General features: G+C 39.9%; 1 protein-coding gene across 1 annotated transcript; it reads right to left on the reverse strand.

Moving 5' to 3' along the window:
* Nucleotides 1-2404: 2404 nt before the first annotated feature.
* LOC141798916 (solute carrier family 35 member E2A) lies at nt 2405-24395 on the reverse strand. Its single transcript, XM_074680858.1, has 9 exons — nt 24107-24395; nt 22995-23430; nt 21299-21434; nt 14753-14880; nt 7976-8096; nt 7851-7904; nt 7688-7760; nt 6268-6413; nt 2405-6020 (listed from the first exon to the last, which is right to left on the reverse strand). Exons 2-9 carry the CDS (start codon nt 23272-23274, stop codon nt 5792-5794), a joined length of 1167 nt encoding a protein of 388 aa, XP_074536959.1. The 5' UTR covers nt 23275-23430; nt 24107-24395; the 3' UTR covers nt 2405-5791.
* Nucleotides 24396-24683: the final 288 nt, after the last annotated feature.

The raw sequence follows: 24683 nt of genomic DNA on the forward strand, positions 1-24683 counted from the left end.
TAACGTGAGTCTGGTTCTGTCTGAGGTTTCTGCCCGTTAAAAGGGAGTTTTTTCCTCTAAATGCTGCAAAGGTCTGTACTCATAATGGGTTAAGATGAGATAAGACTTCTTATTTTGATGTTAGGTTTCTAATAATAACACGTTATTGAAGTTGACAGATCTGTTTGTGTTTTTTGAAAGTATCCTGAGATAACGTTTGCTCTGATTTGGCCCAATACAAAAATTGATTGATAGATGATTGTACCTTTAATCAGTAATGGTCAGAATGCAAAAAAAAAAAATTAATGGATGACAAATTTGATATCTAACTTACAGGATCTTCTGGTTTTATAAGACTGCACTGTCTGTGCAGATAACACTTTCCTTTTGGTTGTTTGAGTTGGAGAATTAAGGGCAAATGTTCTAAATTATTATATAAATATTTCATATTCCATAACATGTTGATTTTTTTAGTATAAAACATGCTCATCAGGGTAACTTAACAATCTTAATTGTCCGTAGGTGTGAATGTGTGTGTAAATGGTTGTCTGTCTGTGTCAGCCCTGTGATTGACTGGCAACCAGTCCAGGGTACATCCCGCCCAATGACTGCCGGGATAGGCTCCACCCACCTGTGACCCTGAACAGGATAAGTGGTTCAGAAAATGGATGAATAAGGTAAAATAAAAGAAAATGTAATATGTAGTGGAAGTTAAAGGAAATTCACATTCCTTAATATTAAAAACACACGGACAACAAACAAGGTAAATTACAGAGCAAATTTATAATTGGTCACAGAATTATTTTTACTCCATTCTCAAATAAATAGCAGATGATTTCAAGAAGCAATAACAATAGGATGACTGATTCAGAGAAGCCCCCCGTCTCTAGAAATGACATCCCTGCGATTAAGGCAAGCACCCAAGAAAAGTCAGATTTAGCTCAACAACATGAAAATGATGGTACACACAGCCCTACAGACACCAACAACAGTCCATGGTAAAAGCACGAGCATTCTTAGAATGCAGTATGTTTTTCAAATGCTTCACACATTTAAAAACATGTCAACAGCCCATCAGGCTGCTAAGTTTTGGCTGGTAGAGCCTCCGAAAGGCTTCAAATCTCAGGAACATGTGCCTGTTTCAAGTCTGGTACTTTTTCTGTCATTAAGACTTGTGAAACATTATAGTGCAGTGAGGGTTATGTTAGTCAAATAATATCATCAGTCAGGTCTGGAAGGAAAAAGAAAACAGGAACAGAGTGTGAAGATATGCACAGCATTAAAATCTCTTATTCAGTCTCAGATATGTAGAGACAGCATATAACAATAATAATCTGAGAGAAAAGTTGATGATTGAGGATAACCATATGCCAATTTTTCATTTAATGCCAGCAACATGTTTGAAAAATGTGAAACTGATGCCACCGATGACATATTTTGCAGCCATCTCACATTTTTGTTTGAAGCAGTTAAGGCACTCAGCAGTTTGACATCCTTTTTTTTTTCCATTGTACTCTTAGAAACATGGTTGGCAGGACAGCAGGAAAACCAGTTGAACACACATACTGCCTTTCTAAAGAGTCAGACTGCTGTTACATGTGCAAAATGTGGTTTAGTATTGACTTGCTGAAAAAAAGAATACTGAAAGATAAAAAAGAAGTCGTCCACTGGGATTCTTATTTTATTCCTAAATCAGTATACTTTATATTGTTGGGCATTGACGCAGAACTTAAATAATTTCAGGTTACCCATAGCTTATGCATCTCCTTCCACCAAGGATTTTAACTTTTGATGACAAGTTTTAATGATTTATTAAATAATAAACTTAAATTTGAGTATACATTTTCTTCACTCAGGTATAAATTAGATGTTTGTACATTTCCTGTGGGTACATTTCGTTCCACACAGAAGCTTTCAGTTATGACATAAGTAATTCCTCTGCTTCCCAAAATGAATTCTGATTGAAAGAAAAATCTGATGTGTTAGATAAAAGTCTGGCTTGAAAAGGAGCTGCTCATTTAAACTGGCAATCTTTGAAAGTCCCTCCTGACTTCTCAAACACCACGAGTTCGGATTGCAACAAGGACTCAGGGGGGGGGGGGGGGGGGGGGGGGGGGGGGGGGGGAAACAAAATTGGAAGGATTAAGAAGTTGATGCTGAACATGAAACGAGAAGTGTCCAATTTCTAATCTATTTCCAATGAATTTTGTCCTTTCAATGTAAATGTATCATTTAATAAACCATAAAACATTTCATCCTGATGATCCCAAATCCATGATAATCACACCTGAGTCCTGACTGTTTGATCATACTGTAGATGATGTGATACCTGGATCGTTTGTTTTACAGTTTCATGTTGAAAAACTCTTTTTAATACATCAGTTTAGTTTTTCTCAAGCTTCTCAAGTGTTTTTACTTCAGAAGGACCCAGCCTTTCTGGGAGGCTTGTATTGCACCCTCTCATGTTACTAAACCAGTTATCTTTAATAACTCTGCGCTGTTCACCTGGTTACTTCTTATAGCAGTTGTTGCCACAGTCTTGACTCTTTTGAAACATATTGCTGGAACCAGACTCAAAATGGGCATATAATTGAGATGTACATTTTCTGATGTGTTACCTTCTTGTCATTTTCAGTATAAAATTTTGATTTGCTAATGAGTTTGACTATGATCACATTCCATATCTATGAACATTCACTCTAGTAATGTCTGAGTTTTGAGAGGACATGGGTCATATAAAGGAAGCAGTTGTGCCACAGAAGAAAATGAGTCAACATATTTCTTAACAGCAAGACAACAAGCTCACAGAAGTCACTTCTTACAGAAAATCCAAGGACACCCTGAGCTTCCCCTCACCCCAAACATTTACATTTAAAATTAAACATGAGACCGAGCAAGCATCGTAATCCAAAGTGGACAGCTCTGAGCATTGCTGTTTAATCACACATCCATGCAAAATAAAATAAAATTGTCTTGGCGACACCACCTGTCACTAACTAGGCTGCCTTTTTTAAACTCTTGAGTTGAGATTGAGTATCAGTCAACATGTTGGTTTCTAGAGTATGAAGTGATTGCATCTGAAACCAAGGGTCAGTCAAGGGATGGAAATAGTTACGACTCATTACTCACAGTATATGCATCTATTGTGAGTTACACAGGCTAAAAAAGCTAATAGAGCTAGTGGAATGTAGCCAAACATAGTACAACAGGCAAAACAATGTCCAACAAAGTAAAAATGGAATGAGTTAATTTGCTAATAAGCATGGTTCAGTTCAGTCAGTTTTCATCCATCAATGTCCGAAACCTCAAATCTGTAAAACATAAATTTAACATGATTTCTTGAACAGCCAGTAAATGTCTTAAACCAAAAAGAGAGCCAAAAATGTTCCTGATGAAAATATCAGAGGCACAAACAGCTAAGAAGTCAACTCTGGTCTGAATTGGCTGTTCCAATGTTTGGAAAGAAGCCAACAGCTTTCACTCCTCACCCAGCATTCCCATGCCCCTTTTTATGTGTTATTTTAAGCTTTACAAATCCAAGCAGGCATGGAATACAAAACTCATTCCAGTTTCAACTTATTTCAAACTCATTGCAGTCATTATAAAAAGAAAAGCTAGCTGTAGTGTAAAATATATTTTTTTGGTCATTTTCAAAAAAGGAGCCCACAGGTAAGTCAGGGGGGGGGGGGGTTTGTCAGTCCACTCTAAAGTGTAAAAAATTACTGAAAATCTATTAGGAAATTCTAGCAGTATAATCCAGTTCTATCTAAATACAGCACAGTAAAATTTTGGGTTAAATACTCACAACCCTGCTGCCAATATTCCACGTTATTTAACAGCAAAATAATTTTTATTGTTGCAGTGTTTTGTAACCGTGAGTGAGGAGGAAACACAGTGGATATGAGACCCTGCTGTACATTGAGATATTGTGCTTGGGAGCACCGGCTGTCTGTGCTCGATGACCTGGCCTGCATCCACCAGCTGTCAGTACTCCATGTGGCACCAGGTAGCTTGTCTGTGCTCCATGTGGCATTGGCCCATGTACCCAGCAATTTTTATAGTGTCTTTAGCAATATGTGAATAAAGCCATTCCATACCATGTCATGCACAGACTACTGATCTGTGCCATATGAGGCACAGAAAGCCATTCTGGGCCATGATGAGCACAGACAGCCATTCCATGCCATGTTAAGCTTGGACTGCTGGTATGTGCAATGTCGAGCAGGACTGCCGGTCTGTTCCATGTGGAGCACAGACTGCTGGTCTGTGCCATGTGAAGTACAGCCAGCCATTCTGGGCCATGATGAGCACAGACATCCATTCCATGCCATGTTAAGCTCTGACTGCTGGTCTGTGCCATGTGGAGCACAGACTGCTGGTCTGTGCCAAGTTGAGCAAGACTGCTGGTCTGTTTCATGTGTAGCACAGACTGCTGGTCTGTGCCATGTAAAGTACAACCAGCCGTCCTAGGCCATGATGAGCACAGACAGCCATTCCATGCTTTGTTGAGCTTGGACTGCTGGTCGGTGCCATGTGGAGCACAGACTGCTGGTCTGTGCCATGTGAAGTACAGCCAGCCGTCCTAAACATGATGAGCACAGACAGTCATTCTTGGCCATGATAAGCACAAACAGCCATTCCATGCTGTGCTGAGCTCGGACTGCTGGTCTGTGCCATGTGGAGCACAGACTGCTGGTCTGTGCCATGTCGAGCAAGACTGTCGGTCTGTTCCATGTGGAGCACAGACTGCTGGTCTGTGCCATGTTGAGCAAGACTGCTGGTCTTTTCCATGTGGAGCACTGACTGCTGGTCTGTGCCATGTAAAGTACAACCAGCCATTCTTGGTCATGATGAGCACAGACAGCCATTCCATGCCATGTTGAGCTCGGACTGCTGGTCTATGCCATATGGAGCGCAGATAGCCTGTCCATGCCATGTGGAGCGCAGACAGCCTGTGCCCCATGCGCAACATCTCAATGTTTAGCAGCATCTAATATCCACTGTGCTCCCTCATCACTCACGGTTACAAAACACCACCATGAAAAAAAAAAAAATTGCTGTAAAATAACAGTAAAATACTGACAGCAGGGTTGCCAGTATTCAACCGTTATTTCAAGTTCATATACTGTAATGCAGTATAAAGTGATATGCTGTAAAAATAAATTACAGTACATGCACTGTAAAGTTGCAGGAAATTTCTACTGCAAATGATTTACCTTTATTTTACAGTTTTTTTTACATTGTAGAACCTAGTGATTTTGTGCAATCCTGTTTCAGCTTAGTTCTTTAAAACCATAGGCTGCCATTCAAAATCCTGCCAAATGACTACCTGAAAACCTCAAAACATGTCCTCTAGAGATCAGATCTCAGTAATTCCTAAATGCATTCTGGATAAGTTAAGATCTGCCCACAAAGCTGTCAACTTTTGATCAGATGTCACACCCAGCAAATATTAACATGTAAAGCACAAATAAGCATTAAACTATAAGAACAATGGCTTGGTGAAACAGATTCTGGACTCCATAAGTCAGTCAACAAAACTTACTTTAAGTTGAAAACGTTACCCTGACCCTTCATGGAAACAGATTTTCTGTTTATTAAAAAGTGACTTCTCTTTCGCTTCTCTTCAAAAGTGGTAAATGTACAAAGTAAAGACATGGTATCTGAGGCCTTTATCATGCATACACACATGATACATTATATCACCTGTATGATGTCACATATATCAAGGCATTGTCTCTTGACAGCCAAATTTATTAATCAGAGCTATTTGATCCCATCAAGCAGTCACTTAGTTTTACGTTGTGGTTTCTCATCGACACTCAGTGGCTTTGAAGTCCTGGTCCTGGAGTGCTTGAGTATGGTTCTGCTCACTAGCCATGGCCTGTAAAGTTTTCCTCTGGATCTGTCTGGCCTTGTTGTAAAAGAAGACCCCCATGAACACAAGGACGGTGCCAGTGGCATTGAGGATGGAGATCTGGTTACTAAACACGATGATGCTCAACCAGATGGACATGGCATGTTTGACAGTGCTGGCAACACTGAGGGAGAGATGTTGGATGTTACATTTTTGAAACAACTGTTCTGATAATGTGAAAGCCCTGTGAATGCAAACAAGAAATTTGTTGCCATCGAGTAAGTGTTGGCTGCAGAAAACAACTTCTTCTTATTATCATTTTTTAAGCCAGTGACAAGCTAGCGCATTCAAAGGCCAGGAATAAACTGTGAACACTTCCTGTTTCCCTGTTAAAGGGCATTAGAGTCAGGAGTTTTGTGCACATTTGTTACCTGAACGTCACAGGGGATATCCGTCCCATTAGAGCATAGGCGGTGACGCTCTGTAAGTGAAACAAGGAGCCATCACAAAGAAGCAGCAGGATAATGTCCTGGCTAAAGATGATTGTCTGCCCACTCTTCCCACTCTCTGGAATATCCTGCAAATGTGAAAACAGAGCGTGACCACCATTTATAAAATCATCAGTGACTATCCGTCATGCCATATCATCTTACATGAATTAATATAGAGACAAAAAAATGTTTAAGATATTTCTGCAAGCATAAATATTACTACATAATTGACACAAAATACATATTTCTCAAATTATTTCATTTTTTATGACAATAAATGTAACAAAAAATGACAACAAACACTAGCTAGATGACTCTCTGACATAAATACTGAAAGAGACTGTGAAGAGCTCTGTTTGAAATGGACCGCAGCAACACCTTTTGGCCCCCAGTCTCACCCACGTCAAGATGTCACTCTTAACAAGGCCTGTGTTTGTTTTGGAATAAAGTGGAGTTACCAAGAGTTACATAGCGCTACAGTTTGAAATGTGACATCAAGCAAACGTTAGTGTATACTGTAGTCTAGTAGCCAGCTGTATTTAACATTACTCACAGCCTGGAGCTCCAAGACAGGTCTGTAATGTGTAACGTTAGTGAATCCTGGTTATGTCCTGCCAGTCATCTACCAATCAGAGCTAACGTAACCTCACTCTTCATTTTATTGATAGACTCTCAAGTTTGAACAGACCACTGCCGAATAACTGCTGACTGTGGGTTGGAATCAACATTAGCACACACACTTTAGCTCCTGTGTTAGCTTTTAGCTCATGTTTGAGCCTTATGCTCATGTTTTACCCGTTAGCCCTTGTTTTAGCCTTCAGCTCAATTTTTAGCCTTTGATATGTGTTTAAGTCTTTAGCTTATGTTTTAGCCTTTAGCTATTGTTTGAGCCTTCGGCATGTGTTTTAGCCTGTAGCCTGGGTTTTAGCCTTTAGCATGTGTTTTAGCCTTTAGCTCGTGCTCTATCACTCTCCTGTTTCTCTTTCTTCTGCTCTTCTGTCCTTTTTCTGTCTGACAGTTAGGCTCCAGTGTCCACCATCACTACAAAATTAATCATAGAAATCATTTTTAGCAGAGAAAATCACAGGTTTGTCTTCTCACTGCTAAACTTTGTCAGTCTGCATGGTGTTGTTATGGAGACTAAGACGTGCCATAAATCAATCCGGTCCTGCTCGACCTGATCAGGAAGTAGCATTTAAGGAAAAACTGGACTGGCACTGATAATCTCATTTCAAATTGTGAATTAACAGGCATATATCTAGAAGTGATCTTTTTTTAAGATCACTTAGAAACTCCTCACAGTCCCTTTCAATAACTTTTATGATAATTTAATAGTTGGAGTAATTTTGTCTTGCCATACCAGTAGGAACAACCAGGCAGGTATCAGCATTATTACCGCAGCTGCACTTGTATAGAACTGCAGTTCTGGAGGACTGAAAAAATCAAGAGATTTTAGTTCACAGTGAGAGATTTAAAAATTAAGTAAAACCCACAGGTTAATTTTTTTTCCCTTTTTTGTTTACCTGAACTTGTATGTGTCTCCACTAAGCAGTTTTTTGGAGAATACATTCTGTAAACTGAAACAAAAGACAAATGGTTACATGACGGTCATACTGCTGTGGCGCAGTTTGTTTGTGTGCTTAAGTACCAGTCCATGATGTTGGTGGACAAAGCTGCACAAAAACCAAGCATGTTGAAGCTGATCTCAGTGGCTGTGGAGAGGGCCAGGCCAGCCATGACGGGGAAAAGGGACAGGTTCACCCAGAGTCCTGCAGAATGAAGAGCAAACAGGAGAAACAAAGATTTTTAAAGGGCTGCGACTCTGATGTCTCCACTGAGACGCTGTCAGCTGAGAAACATGATACACGTTTTACAAAGCACAGAGATCACACATTAGAGTTAACTCACATTAAACTGATAAACCGAACTCAAATTTTCATCACTGTCAGGTAACAAATTATCCTACAAACCTGCAACTAACACCAAATTGTGGTAGACAGTCTGCTGAAAGGAAGTATAACATTAAAGTAGGACTGAAGTGTTGAGTCACAATCACAAAGTGCTTGTTGGAGGTCTGTGCTCTCTGAGTGCTTTACTTGTTATATAATTAACCCCCCTTGTTGGAAGGCATCTTTGTGAACCCCCAAGTCAGTGTTTCTACTTGTACTCTGGAGTTGGATGGCCTGCTCTGGAGACCTGCAGGCTCTGTCTCTACATGCTACAGCTCTCCTCTGCTCTGAGTTCACAGTTCTGCCCTGATGCATACACAGACATACAAACACGTGCCCCCTCACACACACACAGGCACACTGTCTCTGTCACACTGAGAGTCAGGAAAAATAACGTCACAACCACCACGAAAAACACAGGAGAATTTTTCTTTTCTTTAGCGCTACAAGGGCATCTCTGTAAGAAAGGCAACACTCGCTCCTGCCAGCAGCACATCACTACATCTGATTGGTCTTCTACTTGAGTTAAAAATGCCCCTTAATGCTCTTCAACTTTTATTTATTTATCTTTTACACAGTAAATATGTTGCTCTGCAACGGTGTATTAGGGCCACTTAAAGAAATAAAAATAATAATTTTCAAAAAATTAAACTCGAAATTTTCTAAATAAAAACAAGAAATTTCTGAGCTTGTAAAGTCACAAGTTTACGACTTATTGAACTCAAAAACTTACTAGTATATAAAGTCGTAATTTTACGACTTTATAGACCAGTAAATTCAGATTTAACAAAGATTCACATGTGGCTCCAAATGTGTAGGTTGTTATGTACTTCACTGCAAGATGGACCGAATTGACAGCCTCATCAGATTGTACTTTCGAGTTGGTCTCAGCAATGAGGAGATACTACTAGTTTTAGCCCAGAGTCATTGCATTTTTAAAAGCAGTCGGACTCTGAAAAGACGCTGTCGTGCCATGGGGCTGATCAGGAGAAAGCAGCACACTGGACTTGAGGAGGTGTTTGCGTTTATGCGACAAGAAGTTCAATGCAGCGGGCAGATGCAGGGATATAGATGGTAACATCTCTGAGCTATACAGATGGATGAGATAGATGAGGTATGTGGTTCAACAGGACACAAAAAAGAGTCGTTGAACTTTCCTCCTCAGGAGCATTTACAAGAAGGAATGAAAAAAAGTAAACAGGAGAACTTGTGCTTCTGCAGCAGAGACCAGAGCAATCGATTACAGTTTATCGTCCACTCAGACTTCTTGGTAGATCACAGATGAAAAAATAGATCGGAGAAAGACACATGAAAAAACATCTATCTTTCATATCTGTCACAAAAAAAACTTCAATTTTACAATTGTTTTTTTTTTTTTCAGCTTAGCTTTTTTCAGCTTGTCACATCTGCATCTCTCAAGCATGGCATCCTTTGTGCATCAACTAACATCTGGGACTTTATAAACCAGAAAATTTACTAGTTTATCAAGTCAGAAATTTTCCACTTTTGGAACTTACAAATTTTGAGTTTTCTAAAGTCGTAAATTTGCGACTTTAGAAACTCTAAAATTTGGACTTTTTTCTTAAAAATGTATTTATTTAATTAATTTCTTTAGTGGCCCTAATACGCCGTCATATTGCTCTGTATTTGCCAGTGTTAGCTGTAATTTTTTAAAAGCCCAAAAACACAACTCAATTTTTTTTTCTTTCTTTCTTTCTTTTCACTGTGGCAAATCAGGCGTTAGAGGGTGCTGAGTGACGAGGAGAAGAAAACAGCGAAAGGCAGGGAGAAGAGGAGGAGGGGGGAAAACGTAAAAGAATGACTAAAAGTAATGAGGAAAAACCTGTATGGTGATACTTGTTGACAGGTCATTTCTCTGTCTACCCAGGACGACACCAACTCCACAGCGGTATAGAGACCATACGGTCTGGGAGGAGCTTGTGTTTGTTTGCTCCCCTGCCCTTTTCCCCAGTGTTAAATAAACCGCAGTGTTATTTCGTTTTTTTTGTCAAAGCAAACTTGGTGTGCCAGTCTGGTCTCCCCTCCCTTACCACTATCTCCATGAGCAGTAAATCAAAGAAAGAAAATGGAACTTACACTTTCATAGGGACAGTTTTTACACCTCCATCCCTTCTACGTCACAGAACCAAAAGGAAGTGACTCCTGTGCCTGCATTAACCATGAAAACATCCAGATCCTTTCTGAGAAACTACTTTGTTAAAGAAAAAACAAACAAAACAATGGGCATTGTATTGTAAAAAAAAAAATTAAAGGGGGTTCATGGGCAGACCCAGAACTAGAAACTTGATTCGCTTGCCAAACATCCTTTCATCTGGTTACACCAGACTGAGCAGCTCAGAGGCCAAAAAGACATCATTTCACCTGGATGTCTCTGAAAAACATGGATGTTAACTTCTCAGAAAAATCCAGGCTTTCCATTTTGGTGGAAGCTGCTAACAGGCCACCATCCACACGAGTGCAGCCCACACACACATGAGCGGGTCCAGGGTTTTGCAACAATTTCAGACAGCCTCCGGCATGATGAGCAAGCTGTGTAGGGGACACACTGAGACGATTTTAAAGGACATTAAGTTGCATAACCCAGCCTGACAACTAGCCACTTCATGAGTGATGGGTCTGTGACTCAGTATAGCAGGGATTCCCAACCTTTTCCAACTCAGGGCCCACCCCCGACCAAGTAAATACACAAATACCCTATAAAGACACAACACAACTTAAAATCTTTATAGATGAATTATTAATTTAACACAAACATAGTTTAGCCTTATCTAATGGCACGGTTTACAGTCAGCTCTGTCTTTTATCTGGGCTTAAAAAGTATTTTGAATTTATTAGACTGGCTGATGCACACTAATATATGATACATTTTTACACTAAAATCACACACTGGATTATAATAATTACACAATCATACTAACTAATCGTTATTACAGCAGAGGGTGAAGACAAATGGTAATCATAATTTGTATGTGTGTACCCCCCCAACCAGCCACCTAAGCCACTGCCCATATTGTTCCACCCCAGAGTGAAAGTCTGGACACACCCCTGCACAGAGGCACATAGTAACATTGGTAACAGTGGTATGAAAGCTGGCAGGCTTTCAGGTTAGATCACCAAAAGCTGGAGGAAAACTCATTTGTTTATTTTTAAAGAATGAGAGGAAAGATAGACAAACTAAGACTTCTGTCCTAAAGAGAGTAGAAAATTGACTCCTGGACAAGCCGGAGAAGACTCCACAAACTGATCAGGATGAAGTTTAAAGCAACAGAGTGATGAGTGCGCTTCTGCTTTACCCACAGAAAATGCACATCTGTAAACACTGATAAATGATTATAGTAAGCGGGGAACTGCGCCTTGTGTGCACAGTGGGGCGAACTCCGCCGTGCACAATGCAGAGAGCTGAGAATTATGAACAGCAAATACCAGCCTGAGCTCTGTCTCTTACTGGTTTAGACCATGATATGATCCCACCATGAGTGTGAGTTTGTTCACACGAGAACACACAGAGATGATGCGCTTCTGAAAGACAACTGTTTGCTTCTGGGTGGCGTCAAAAAAATGTTTGTGGTGTTTTTAAAAGTTTTAGTCGCACACTAAACCATGTGCAATATAATTAACATCTGAAAAATCTGAAAAAAGAAAAGATCATAATTCAGAAGACATGGCTGCTTTTATTTTGGCGTGGAGGTGTGCCACAGTCCTATACAAGAAACTCTGCCATATAATGAGAGTAGGCCTGGGATGATAACAGATTTTGCTGGATGATATATTGTCCCACAGTTATTGACAATAAACAATATTATTGATATTATTATTTTCAGAGCAAATTAACCACTAATAAATGATAATATAATGCAACACACTCTTTCAAATGCAATAACCATTTATTTCTCATGAGTATTTTTTACAGTAGTAATTGGAATAGCCATGACTTTCAAATATCCTAAGAAAACAAACAGAAGACAAATCCATTAAAATAGGCAAAAACTGTAGTTAAGTTTCAAATCTGTATTATAGTGCAGCATTTCTACTGGACTCAAGTTTAAAATATTACAGAAAAGGTGCTCAAAGTACCAATCCCTTTTAATTTTGAAACCCTCTATCTAGGTCTACATCCAGACAACACCAAAGGCTTTTCCAAAAGATATATGTTAAATATTCTGCTAATATCAAACAAAGAAGCACTCACTAGAAAATGGTTGTCAACACATGCCCCCACAGTAGAAAACTGGATTGATGTAATTCACAATATTTTCATGATGGAGAAACTCACTTTTACTTAAAGGCTTAAACAACAAAAGTTGAAACATTATTGGAAACCTTGGACTACTTATGCATCTTTATTAAACTGTACTACATCCAAAATATGGACATGGTAACCCTCTTCTCTTTGAGAGTTTGCTATTTTTTTTTTTTTGTTTTAATTTTTGAGCTATTCAATTGTATATAGTTTATTCTTGTCAATACAAGTCTTTCTGATCTAAGAACATACGCAAGCAGCTGGGCTTAAACACCCAACCCTCCAGGTTTTCTTTTCTGTTATGAATTCTCTAATTTGATTATGGTCTGCAGTACAATGAGTTTTGTTGTTGAGGTTGATTTACTTATTTTATTTTATTTTATTATTATTTTATTTTATTTTATTATTATTTTTATCTATTTATTTTTCCCCACCCAAATTATACTTTAACACATCAGTTTTTAAGTAAACTTGATGATAACCGCAAACTTGGACATATGTCTACACAGAAATAGATTTGGTTTGGACTTGTTTGCACTCTTTCACTGTTGGGCAGTTATCCTGATTGAGACTGAGGTATGTACCTGAAAAGATTTTTCATTTTGTGTGGGAAGGGGCATAGACATGCATTTAAATGTAAATGACAAAGTTCTTATTGTGTTACTACCCCTGACATTCTGTTTTTCAAAACAAAAGTTGTTTTTTTATTTTATTTATTTATTTATTTGTTTTAATTTTCTTTCAAAAATCTCTGTTATTATTATTATTATTTCCACATTTTATAACAATGGTCAGACAACAACATGTTATACTTGTCTTACTGTTTTTCCTTATTTCTGAAAAATGAATGTAACTTTGTTCAGCTGCAAAACATGTTTTAATTTTGTGTTGAATAAAAACTTAAATACAAAAAGTGCAGATTTCTATTGTGATGTAGTGAACTACACTTTCTGCGTCCAAGTTAATTCTCATCATCCAGGTCAAACATCAAAAACAACAGAACAGCACAAGACAGTGTGCGCTCACAGAGATTGTATTCTGAACGCTCCAAACCGAGACAACTCGACTGTTCACCAGCTTCATCCCAAACTATAAACAGTCCAGTTGTCTCTGTTTGGGGCGTTCAGAATACACTCTCAGTGAGCGCACACAGTGTCTTGCGCTGTTCTGTTGTTTTTACTTTGTTGATCAAACGCCTCAGTGAGTGTTGACTGTCAGGACGAAGGCTCTGCATCTGCAGGTGCAGTTTCTTCCCCAGCTGGAAAACTGGGTTGGGTGGTTGTGTTTTAGGTAGGCACGTGAGTTTGTTCTGTTGCCTTGTTTTGTTGCTGCACACTGGCTCGTCCATGTTGATGGGATCACCTTGATCTGCAACATCAACCTGTGTGTCCTCTGATGAGCTCACCTGGCTCACTTGCTGCGCTCTGTGTGTTTATGCTAGCCTGATGCTAACCGCCCTGCCGACACCTGAGCCAAACTACAGTTTACACTGGACCCAATCAGATCTTATCATATTTTAATGAATTGACCCATAGAGTGTATATAAAGCCATGCGAGGTGATGTCCATTTTTTTTACAGTCAGTGAGGCCTGAATCGGGTCATTGTGATTAAGAATTGGACTTGACACTCTTTGAACCAAGATGCCACACCTAACTGGAAACTTTAGTAGAGATATGGTTTTGCATCTAGTTTGGATGGGATCACTTGAGAGCTGAAGGGATTAAAGGTGTTGGTCTGATTTGTTTAGACAAAGCACATAAAAAACAAGGTTTCTTGTCTTCACTGTATAAATGCATGCAGACTGAAACCTTTTTCTAAGGAATGGGTACAACTTCAACATACGTCAAATTAAAACTCTCAAAATGAAACAGTGTTTGTTTGAAATGTTGCAAGGAATCAGATTTTATATTCAACCTTCAAACCACCAAATCAGGACAAGTGCAACAGCAAACCTTTAGCATGCAACAGCAAGCACAACAATAACAAGAGTCACCTGATTTGATCTCACAAACCCACTGACCTGGTTTCCCTGTACCAGTCTAACAGGTTTGAACAGGTACCAATAGGTGAAAAAAACAAAGAGTAGAAGGTTTTTAGCGAGGTTCAGACAAAACCTGCTACTTTAGACCACTGTGTCTCTGAAATATCCCTTTAAGTTAGGATATTTTGAACTTTACAGCCTGTCCCCCAGAGAGAAAAACATAAAGCAGTTACCTGTGTACTCTCCAAGAATCAGCCTGGACATGATGACAGTGAAGATGGGCGCTGAACTCTTTACTGTCTCTGCAAAAGACACGGCCACGTTCTTCAGGCTTACCAAGCCCAGCACCACGGTGGTGAACCTAACACACAGACACAGAAATGATATCAAGAGTTTCCTTACTGAACAGCAACTGTGCAGTTTCAAACAGGTTATCTTCAAAATTGGATTCAAAAACACCACTCTTGGGGGTTGTTTTAAAGATTTAATGGGATGTTTTAGGTTTAATTGCCATACTATTATCTTTTTTGGGACATGCTGTGCAATTTCAACATTTTTTTTCAAATTCATACACACACATAAAATATCACACAACAAACCATGACATCTAACATCTACAATAATGTATAGTATAAAAAAAGGATCACAATTTTTTGTTTTTCTCAATATTTAGCATAAAATTGTGATATATTATAAGTTTCCCAGGTTTTTTTTTTTCTAATTGCATGTACCACTACTGTGGAAAGAACTTTACTGTACAGACCTGATCAAAATCTTAAGAGGAGTTGAAAAATTGCTAGAATTTACCTTTTGCACAGTAGGATCTTACTGAGTTTTTTAGGAGAGCTACAATATGCTAACACATAAAGGGGGAGTGTGACAAAAGCACTCAGAAAAAGTAATTTATTGAAAACAACAAGTAAACTGAAACAGGCCGTTCATCAGCTGATCAAAAGTTTAAGACCATCGCTTAAAAATGACAAAAACCTCTCCAAACCAGAACAAAAGTTTTTCTCAGTAGGACTCAGTAATGAATAGCTCCACCGTTCTCGTTAATCACTTCAAAGATTGGTTTGGGCATGTTTGATGAGAGTGTTTCCAGGAAGCTTTTGGGAACATTGCTCCAAGTGGTGAAGATGGCTTCACAAAGGGCATCAACTGTCTGGAACTGACGGCCATTTTTATAAACTTCCTTCGCCATCCATCCCCAAATGTTCTCTATTGGATTTAAATCAGGGGAACATGTGGGATGGTCCAAAGAGTGATGTTATTCTCCCTGAAGAAGTCCTTCATCAAGCCAGCATTGTGACCTGCAGCGTTGTCCTGTTGAAAAACCAGCTGTGACCACACAAACCAGGGCCCTCAGTCATGAAGGACGCCCGCTGCAACATCTGCACGTAACCAGCTGCTGTTTGACCACCCTGCACCACCTGAAGCTCCAGTGTTCACTGAATGAAAAAGCCCAGATCATGATAGACCCCCCTCCACTGTGCCGGGTAGAAACATCTCAGGTGGGATCTCCTCGTCATGCCCGTAACGTTGAAGCCATCTAAACCGTCAAGATTACATTTTTCTTATCAGAGAATCTACCTTCCAAATGTCCCATGTTTGATGCTCCCTGGTAAAGTCTAAACAGGCAGTTTTGTGGCGTTGAAGGAGATGAGGTCTTTGAATTTGTTTTTTGTTTTTGAAACCCTTTTCCAGCAGATGCCGTCTGATGGTTATTGTGCTGTAGTCAGCACCAGTAAGGGCCTTAATTTGGGTTGAGGACCACCCTGTGTCTTGATGGACAGCCAATGGGATCCTCTGACTCAACGCGGATGTAATTTTTGGGTCTACCACTTGACTTTTTTGTTCCTTAAAGTTTAGGATCTTTCAGAAACTTTAGAATGACTGTCTTTCTGCGTCCAACCTCAGCAGCAATGGAACGCTGTGAGAGGCCTTACTTATGCAGCTCGATGATTTGACCACTTTCAAGAAGAGACAGCTTCTTAGCTTTAGCCATCAGGAGGGCATGACCGTGTGAATACCTGACAGAAAATGAACATTTTGAGCAGATTTTGGCTTTAACAGCCTGTGGTCTTAAACTTCTGATCAGCTGATAAACAACCTGTTTTATTTATTTATTATTATTTTTTTTTACAAGTTCCAAATGTTTTTTGTTGCACTCCCTCTTCTTGCTTTTGCATATTGTAGCTCTACTTTAAACCTCATTAAGGTCCAAATGTGCAAAATGCATATTCTAGCTTTTTTTCAACTTTTCAACTTTGTCTCCTTACATGCAGTAAATGACCACTGTGAGCTGCGTGCATAGAGACAAAGGAGACATTGCCCCTTCAAAACTTTCTGAATTGAGACACAGTCAGGGACAAAAATGTATTTTGACAATGTTACACATACATACTGATCAAAATAATAAATTAGGGTAATGTTTTGCATTTTTACATGCCTGTTTCAGTGCCTTTTACTGAGGCTCTAAGTTAGGTGTTAGTCTCAATGTTTTGGTCATAGACCATTTGCTTGACAAAGGTTTCACAGATGAAACTTTGTGCAGGAAAAAGAAAACAAATAGGCCAGCAGAGTTTCCACATAGATTCAATGGAGAGTAAGACCGAGCAAACAAAGTTTGCTGTGGATTTAGAGAGGCGCTCATGAATGGAGTGGAGGAGAAAACAGGTTTTCTTTGTTACAATGGATCACAAAAGAAGAAAAGTATGTAAGTCTATTTTTCTGCCAGGAACCTAGATCTAAAAACCCTCAGATTTGGGGGCAAAAATAATCCACGCCTCATTTCATAGGGAGACCAAATTTCTGATGTTTAGTTGTATGAGCGTTACCATGTCACTTGCTGAGGCATTGCTTATTTGCAAAAACCGATAGGACCATATATTGCCAGTACTTCCCCGCGCAACCGGCACTTACTGTCACTTAAACTTTGCGAGTAGCAATGTGTTGTTTTGCGAGTGGCACATTTTTATATAGCGTTGGGGATGCAGAGAACATCAGCAAAGCAGGTGTTTGCTGTGGTGTTTTGACTTTAAAGTGTGACATCTGCCAAATATTTTTATAAATGTCCTCATTACATTCCCTGGCCACCTAAGAGTGAATTCTATAATATAGAATAGCAGGTACCCAATGCAAACTAATATAACCACTAACAGAAATAAAATTTATTTCTATGATTTTATAAAAAAGCATGTATCTTGTATATTTATGCAGAGTTTCCTAATGTTATCAGCACAGTGGACTCCACACATTCCCATTCAAGCACCCTCTGGCCACAAAGAGGGAGACTTGGTCAATGGAAAAGGTTTTCACAGCATCAACAAACAGGATACAAAAACTCCAGTGGGCACAGGTGCACTTGTTAGAGCCCAATATGTAACAGCAACCTTAAAAACAATGTTAAAAAATGTAAAAGAACCCAAAATGTAACAAGATGCTAATTATAAAATGAAACAAATTGTAGCCCAAAATGTAAAAACTTGTCACATTTTGGGTCAGTTACTACATTTTGGGTTTTATAACATTAAATTTTCAGTAACAATTCACTTTTTTTTACCTTTCCGGGTTATTGTTAGAAATTGGGCTCTAACAAGGCTACCAATGACATCATCCAATAACATTTAACTCCACCTGCGTGATAAACAATGCTGAGGTGAATGCATAGATAGGCCTGAATATTTGATACTTATGCATTTAACTGACCCACAATCCCTTGCCAAGCTGCTTGTCTCAGCTTCACTACAGCTGAGGTGTTGGGGCTTCACAGATTTAATGTTTTTGTATTTTAATACTCCTCCAAAATGTTTGCTGGCAATAGCTCTGCTTATTTAAGCCATGTACGAGGAACCAGGCCCTGGTCTTTGGCCCAATCACAACAAAGTAGTCTGTTAAACTCACACCACACAACCAATCATGTTTTCATGTTTTTGTTGAACACAGCATGTAAACATTAACAGCACAGGGTGGCTGATGACCTCTTCAAGAGCTAATTGGTGAAATCAGGAGTAAGCCGCATGGGAGTCCAATAAATGTGATGATAGGAAGCGTTTGGCTGAAGCTGCCCCGCCCCATAAAAAGCACACATCAGTTATGAGTTTACTGCTTATCGCCTGATGTGACCCATGGCTTGCACAAAAGAGCTCTTGGGCCTTCGATTAAGAACTGTTGACTTGCACAAAGCTGTAAAGGCTTACAGAAGTATCTTCGAAAGCATTAATGTTGCTAAACTCCCTATGAATAGCCTTTTGGTAAAGAAGGCTGCACGAACACAGCAAGAATGCTCCATGAGGTGAAGAAATATCCTGAGTGCCAGCTGCTAACATCTCTGTTGATGAATCTACATTTAAACAAGAATGGAGTTTATGTGAGGACACCACAGAGCCTTTAAAGGTCCCATATTGTGCAAAAATCACAAGTCTTTTAGTCTTTCCTCCCAGCCCACAAAATGTGATATTTAATGACAAAACCTGTATTTAGTAATGCTTGTGAATGTAAAATCCTGGCCTAAAACAAGCTGTTTGGATTTTGGGATTTGCCGACATCAGCGATTTCCTTTTTGACCAATCAGGAGCAAGTCTGACCTAATTGGTCCACCGGAGCAGAGACCCCCGAACTCCCTCCCTGCTGCTGGAAAAAAATCTCTCCAGCAGCGGGGAGGAGAATGCTGAAGTTGAAGAAGAGCCATCACTGCTTTGTTTTTGGCTGTAAACAGCCACATAGTTCCATGCTCAAGCTTCCCCTCTCGGAAAAAGACAAGACTAAGTGGCTAGAGTTCATTTATGAAGGAAATGTTCCAGCTACACTCAGTAAAAGTGTGCATGTGTATGCTAGTCACTTCACGGCTGACTGCTTTTCCAACTTTGGACAGTACAACAGAGGGCTAGCGAATAGACTGGTCCTGAATCCAGACGCATTACCAACCATCTGCCAACAAACCTGGGACCCTGGAAATGTGAGTATTTTAAATGCTGCGTGCTGTGGAGCAGATGTAAGAGCTTTTCCTCAGTGTCCCCCCTGTCTCTGTGTTAGCTTCAGGATGCTAACTGTAGCTGCAGTTAGCCTGTTGTTTTAGCCTGAAATGTTACGGTAAATGAGCTTGGCTGTTTTCTAAACATTGTGCACTCGGAGCTTGTGGCGCTGCTCTTAGTGACGCTGAAGAGCGGGGCGGTATCAGCGGTGGCTCATTTACATATGAAGGCCACGCCCACTAAATCAGAGCGTTCTGAACAGAGGGGCTATGAGAGCCTGGAAACAATGCTGCTGTGCTTGATTTATTGGCTTTTTGGACCAAAACATGTTACTACCATTTCATGAAGACATCAATGATCCATATTAAAGTGCAGAGAAGGAGCAGAATATGGGACCTTTAAAAGAAAACCTGGATGTTCCACAGCACTACTGGCAAAATATTCTGTTGACAGATGATGCCAAAGTTGAGTTGTTTGGAAGGAACACACACAACACTATGTGTGGAGAGGGAGTGGCAACAAACACTTATAATTAAGCAACACTTATAAAAACACTTATATGTACTTATCACTAATTAAAAAATAAAAGAGGCTCCAGGCAAAAACCAATGTGAGGCTCTTCTTCATTTAGCTAAAGGCTTTCACAGCTAATGAAAGAAAATCATTTTTTTCAGCTGCTAAAGCCACAGAACTTGCCACAAGACAAAACCAACTTTGAATCATAAATAAACACTAGAGTAACCACCAGCGCTCATCATCTCTGGAGGAAAATAACAACATAGCAAAATCATCTGATCTAATCTGTCTTACATCAAGGCTTCTTATAAAAGCACTAACCTGACTGTACAAAACTGACAATAGCTAATATCAGATCTGCAACAAATAGTAGTTTTTAGTTTTTCCCATGCCGTTTTGCTTTTCACAGTTTGAGTGACCAATCTACCTGGTCAGGTGAGCATGTTTTTGGGAAAAGCGGGAGTGAACCTGCACATGCACAGCGTAAACATGCGAACTCCACACAGACAAGCACCTGTGTGTTTGATGAAATCAAACCAGAAACCTTCTTCCTGTTAGGCAACCAGGCTAACCACTGCACCACAGTGCAGCCTCTTTAACCAGGTCGGTGATTTGATATTTCAGTGTGATTTTACTTGAGGACAAATTTTATAGAAAAAGACTGGGTTTTTTTGAGGGATATGCCAACCTTTTGAGTTATTTTATTTCACGTAATTTGAGAATCACATATTCAAACTTCACATCTTAATCTTTCACAGTAATTTGAGATTTGTACTTTAGATATTTGTTGGTTAGTTTTAAAATCAAGAAACATTTATGTCAATATTTCAAACTATTTTTCAACAGCCTTGAGTTTATCCGGTGTGTGTAGTTTACCATAGTGTGTGATTAAACAGTAACAGCTTGCTAACAGGACAGCAGCCATAGAAACTTAGAAGCTGTTTGAGAGTTGTTCCAAGTTCCTGCTGCCCTGATTCTGTTTTTTTTTTTCTCAGACAGGCGTCATACCTTTGCCTTTGTTGATTGATGGTTGGCTTACCCTACTTTTGTGCAACTTTGTTAAGAATGTCTCTCATCTTTCATCTCCCTGGCAGCGTGGCAGTAAATCAAAACCAACTGCAGTCATGAGGGATGCACTACAGACAAGTGGCACAGTCTGTTACAGAGAATACTGAATAACCAAAACCTGAGTGTAAGATGAGTCCACTTTTATCTGCAGGATGGTGAGAAAAAAAAACTTTCCATTATACATACATTAAAAGAAAGAGCTACAGAAAGAGAGAGACCTACCTCATGAGCCCCACAAACAGCATTATCATGATGAAGTTGGGAGGGTACTCGGTTCTGGACTTGTGCTGGTACAGGCAACAGGGCACTAACGTCTTTAGGCAGCCTATTACAGTAGTGGAGAGCATCTGAACCGCACCTGGAGGGTGAAACCAAAACAATGCTAAAGCCACAGGAGTCAGTATGTGAATCATTGAAGTCGTTCTCAACTCATTCATTCATTCATTCATTCATTCATTCATTTTCCGAACTGCTTATCCTGTTCAGGGTCGCCTGTGGCTGGAGCCTATCCCAGCTGTCATTGGGCGAGAGGCGGGGTACATACACCCTGGACTGGTCGCCAACCAATCACAGGGCTGACACAGAGACAGACAACCATTCACACACACACTCACACCTAGGGACAATTTAGAGCAGGGGTCACCAACACAGTGCCCATGGGCACCTGGGCGCCCCCAAGAACTACATAGACATGTTCCAAATAACAGCACTGGTCACAATGGAGCTACTTCCTACCATCGTTGTTGTGTAATTCATTAATAATAATTGTGAAATAATTAACATTGACCTGTGAGCAGTCTCTTCACATAGTATTACCACTTCTACCATGATTAGTGCTATTGAAAAGTGATCTGTGTAATGTTGTTCAGGACATCTGTTTTAGACAAGTAGCCCTTCATGCCACTCATTTCCTGTAAGGTAGCCCCTGATTTAGAGTGCTCAATTAACCTGGTGAGTGTGGCCCACCGGCCAAGTTGGGAATCAAACCGGTTACCTTCTTGTGAGGCTGCAGCGCTAACCGTTGCGCCACCGTGCAGCCCTGTTCTCAATTCTTTTAATACATTTTACTTAAAACAATTTCTTAGTTCACAACTCGATTTTCTTTCTTTAAAGAATAACAAAACAAAAACAGATCATAAATGTGTTAAAATACTTCAGAAACCTTGTATATGTTAAGAAATTGATGCATTAGAACAGGGTTCTTAGCAAAATAAAAAGGTCACCGTCTCCAAAAATGAAAAAAAAAAAAGCCAATTAGTTCATGAAAACCTAAGAGGCTGAAATTTGCAAAATGAGAGTGAAGTGACAATGTGACCTTGATTTTCCAACATTAAAGGACCATAACAAGTTCTGACCATGTCCACATGTAGCCAGGTATCTTGGAAACCCCATATCTTTTCATATGTTCAGACCTGTCATCCAGACAAAACCACAGTTTTACGTAACTAAAAATTATGTTATTTGAAAACTCTGGCCAAAGTGAAGATTTAAGAAAACTCCAGTATCATGGCTTCATGGATACGTCCAGAAACTAAGTGTTTGGATATTAATGCTGAATGACAGGGGTTCATCCTGATTGGCTGGCACGAGTTTCATGTCTGATAAACACTGCCAAATACGGGTTTGGCATGCTTTGAACCGCACTTATTGGCAGATTTTCCAGTTATGTATGGATGAAAGTATTTTTAAAAACGAATGAGGGGATATATTTTGGTAAATACACAGCTACACGTGGACAAGGCCTTTGACAAGTTCAGTGGTCCTCCAACTTCTTCTTCTTCACCTTTTTTGTCTTATGTTGTAGCTAGACGTTATAGTTACAAATCCTGAATCAACATGTTTGAATTTGTATGATTCTACTAAGCACATAAACTTCTTCTCCTTATTTCTTATCAAAACTCCCAAAACTCCTTCTTACCTAGCATGCTTGGCTCCCGCTCTAGCAGAGACAAAATGTACTTGTTAAGGAACAGGGTGCAGAAGCTAAAGAAGTACCAGAGGCCAAGATATGACAATGACCGCCAGTTCCACACCCCTGACTCTGCCTCAATTATGGTAGTCTCTGTGACTGTGATCTTTAGAACCTGTTCCCCTGGTAGGCTCTCGCTGCGGGACAGCACCACTCGCTCCTGGCGGTGGCGGAACGGCAGAAAGAGGCGCCATATTGGGTTTCTTGCAGACTGCCAGCCACCTGGCATCACGTCTGCTGCAGGTAGATGTCAGTAAGGAGGTGAGGGGCAGAGGACTTGGTATGGCTAGTCCATCTTTGGACTGGTCCAGGAGTTGATGCGTCAGATCAGTCATGCAGTAGATGGTTGAAATAAGTTGACGTGGTGCCTCCTGCTGTGCTGATTCTGGAGAGAAGAAAACAATTATGCTCAGTCAGGTACACAGAGTAAAAGGCAGCGCGCACACACACACAGAAAATAGTTTTTGTTGTAACTAAATGTCTGTTTTATCAAGTTTACAGGGGGGAAAGCATGAGACAATAGACCCAGGTCAGCATGCATGCATGCATATTGCAGCAGTCGTCAGCCTACTGTAACTGTAACTTTCCTCCTGTTGTTTCTTTCCTTAAATGAATGGGTTTATTTAATAGCCAATAAGCCTTGTTGTACTGAAATGATCTCAATGAGCCTAATGTCTTTGCATGTTTACTGAGTAACCCACGTATTTCTCGACCACTTCCACAGTTTACGAACACCTCAGCTCAAAGGCACTGGGATCTTCTTGTAACGTCATGACATCAGAAAAGCTCGTCCACAGATAGGAGCGTACAGATGTGAGTCCAACAGCTGGGGCACATGCTGAAACAACCCCCCTCACAGAATCTGTTTCGATGTAACAAGTTTTACAGAGATCCGGGGTCTTTATCAGCAACCCTGAGCTCTGAACTCGCTTCAAACGACAGGCAGACGTTGTCTTGGTAAAGACCAGGCGGATGTGGTCTACAGCAGCTAGCCTCTTCATGCAACAACATAGAGTGACATGCAAACTCAAAATATCACAACGACAATAGCGATAGCTTACCCCCTTTCTTAAAATGAATGCCTTAAGTAGGACACGGGTACTCCACAAGTCCAGTCGATATGAGAGACAACCGTGTGTTCCACAAACAGGAAGTTGTGCAGAGACGTGGTCCAGCCTCTGTTTCTTGTGGTAGCGTGTGGTAACGTGTGTATCTGCAAACTGAACACTCAGGTTTATCCTGCGACATGGGGGAGCATCAACTGACCACACCCACCATGAACAAACACCGACCAAATAGCTGTGGTCCGTTAACCTGTGTGCCTGACTTCGAGACGTGTTGTCAACCACGGCAGACTTCCTGTGTCAAGTTAGCCCAAAATAAATCCAATGCGTGTGAAAACTTTCAAAGTAAAGTAAATATTCGTTTATCACACATAAATTGGCTGGGATTCAGATATATTTTGACATTATGGCTATTAAATCGTTGTGAATTTTTAATGTTATTAATCATGTGTGTGAATTCCTTCCTTACTTTCTCTAACCTTGCATTTTTTATGCTTTTATTGTTTTATTATCGTAAGATTTCCGGTAGTAACTCTTTCAAAATAAGACAATAAAACAGTACGTACAATAAGCT

This window comes from Halichoeres trimaculatus, unplaced genomic scaffold, assembly GCF_033239565.1.
Source record: "Halichoeres trimaculatus isolate MK-OKI-2021-1 unplaced genomic scaffold, fHalTri1.1 fHalTri1_scaffold_11, whole genome shotgun sequence".
NCBI classification, from domain to species: Eukaryota; Metazoa; Chordata; class Actinopteri; order Labriformes; family Labridae; genus Halichoeres; species Halichoeres trimaculatus.

Excerpts from the sequence above, each read along its gene's own strand:
- LOC141798916 (XM_074680858.1), bottom strand. The coding sequence starts at position 23,274 with ATGCCAGGTGGCTGGCAGTCTGCAAGAAACCCAATATGGCGCCTCTTT. Across the intron at positions 21,435-22,994 it reads GCGGGAGCCAAGCATGCTAG|GTGCGGTTCAGATGCTCTCC; the intron begins GTAAGAAGGAGT and ends TTCACCCTCCAG. Across the intron at positions 6,414-7,687 it reads CTGCCTGGTTGTTCCTACTG|GATATTCCAGAGAGTGGGAA; the intron begins GTATGGCAAGAC and ends TCACATTTGCAG.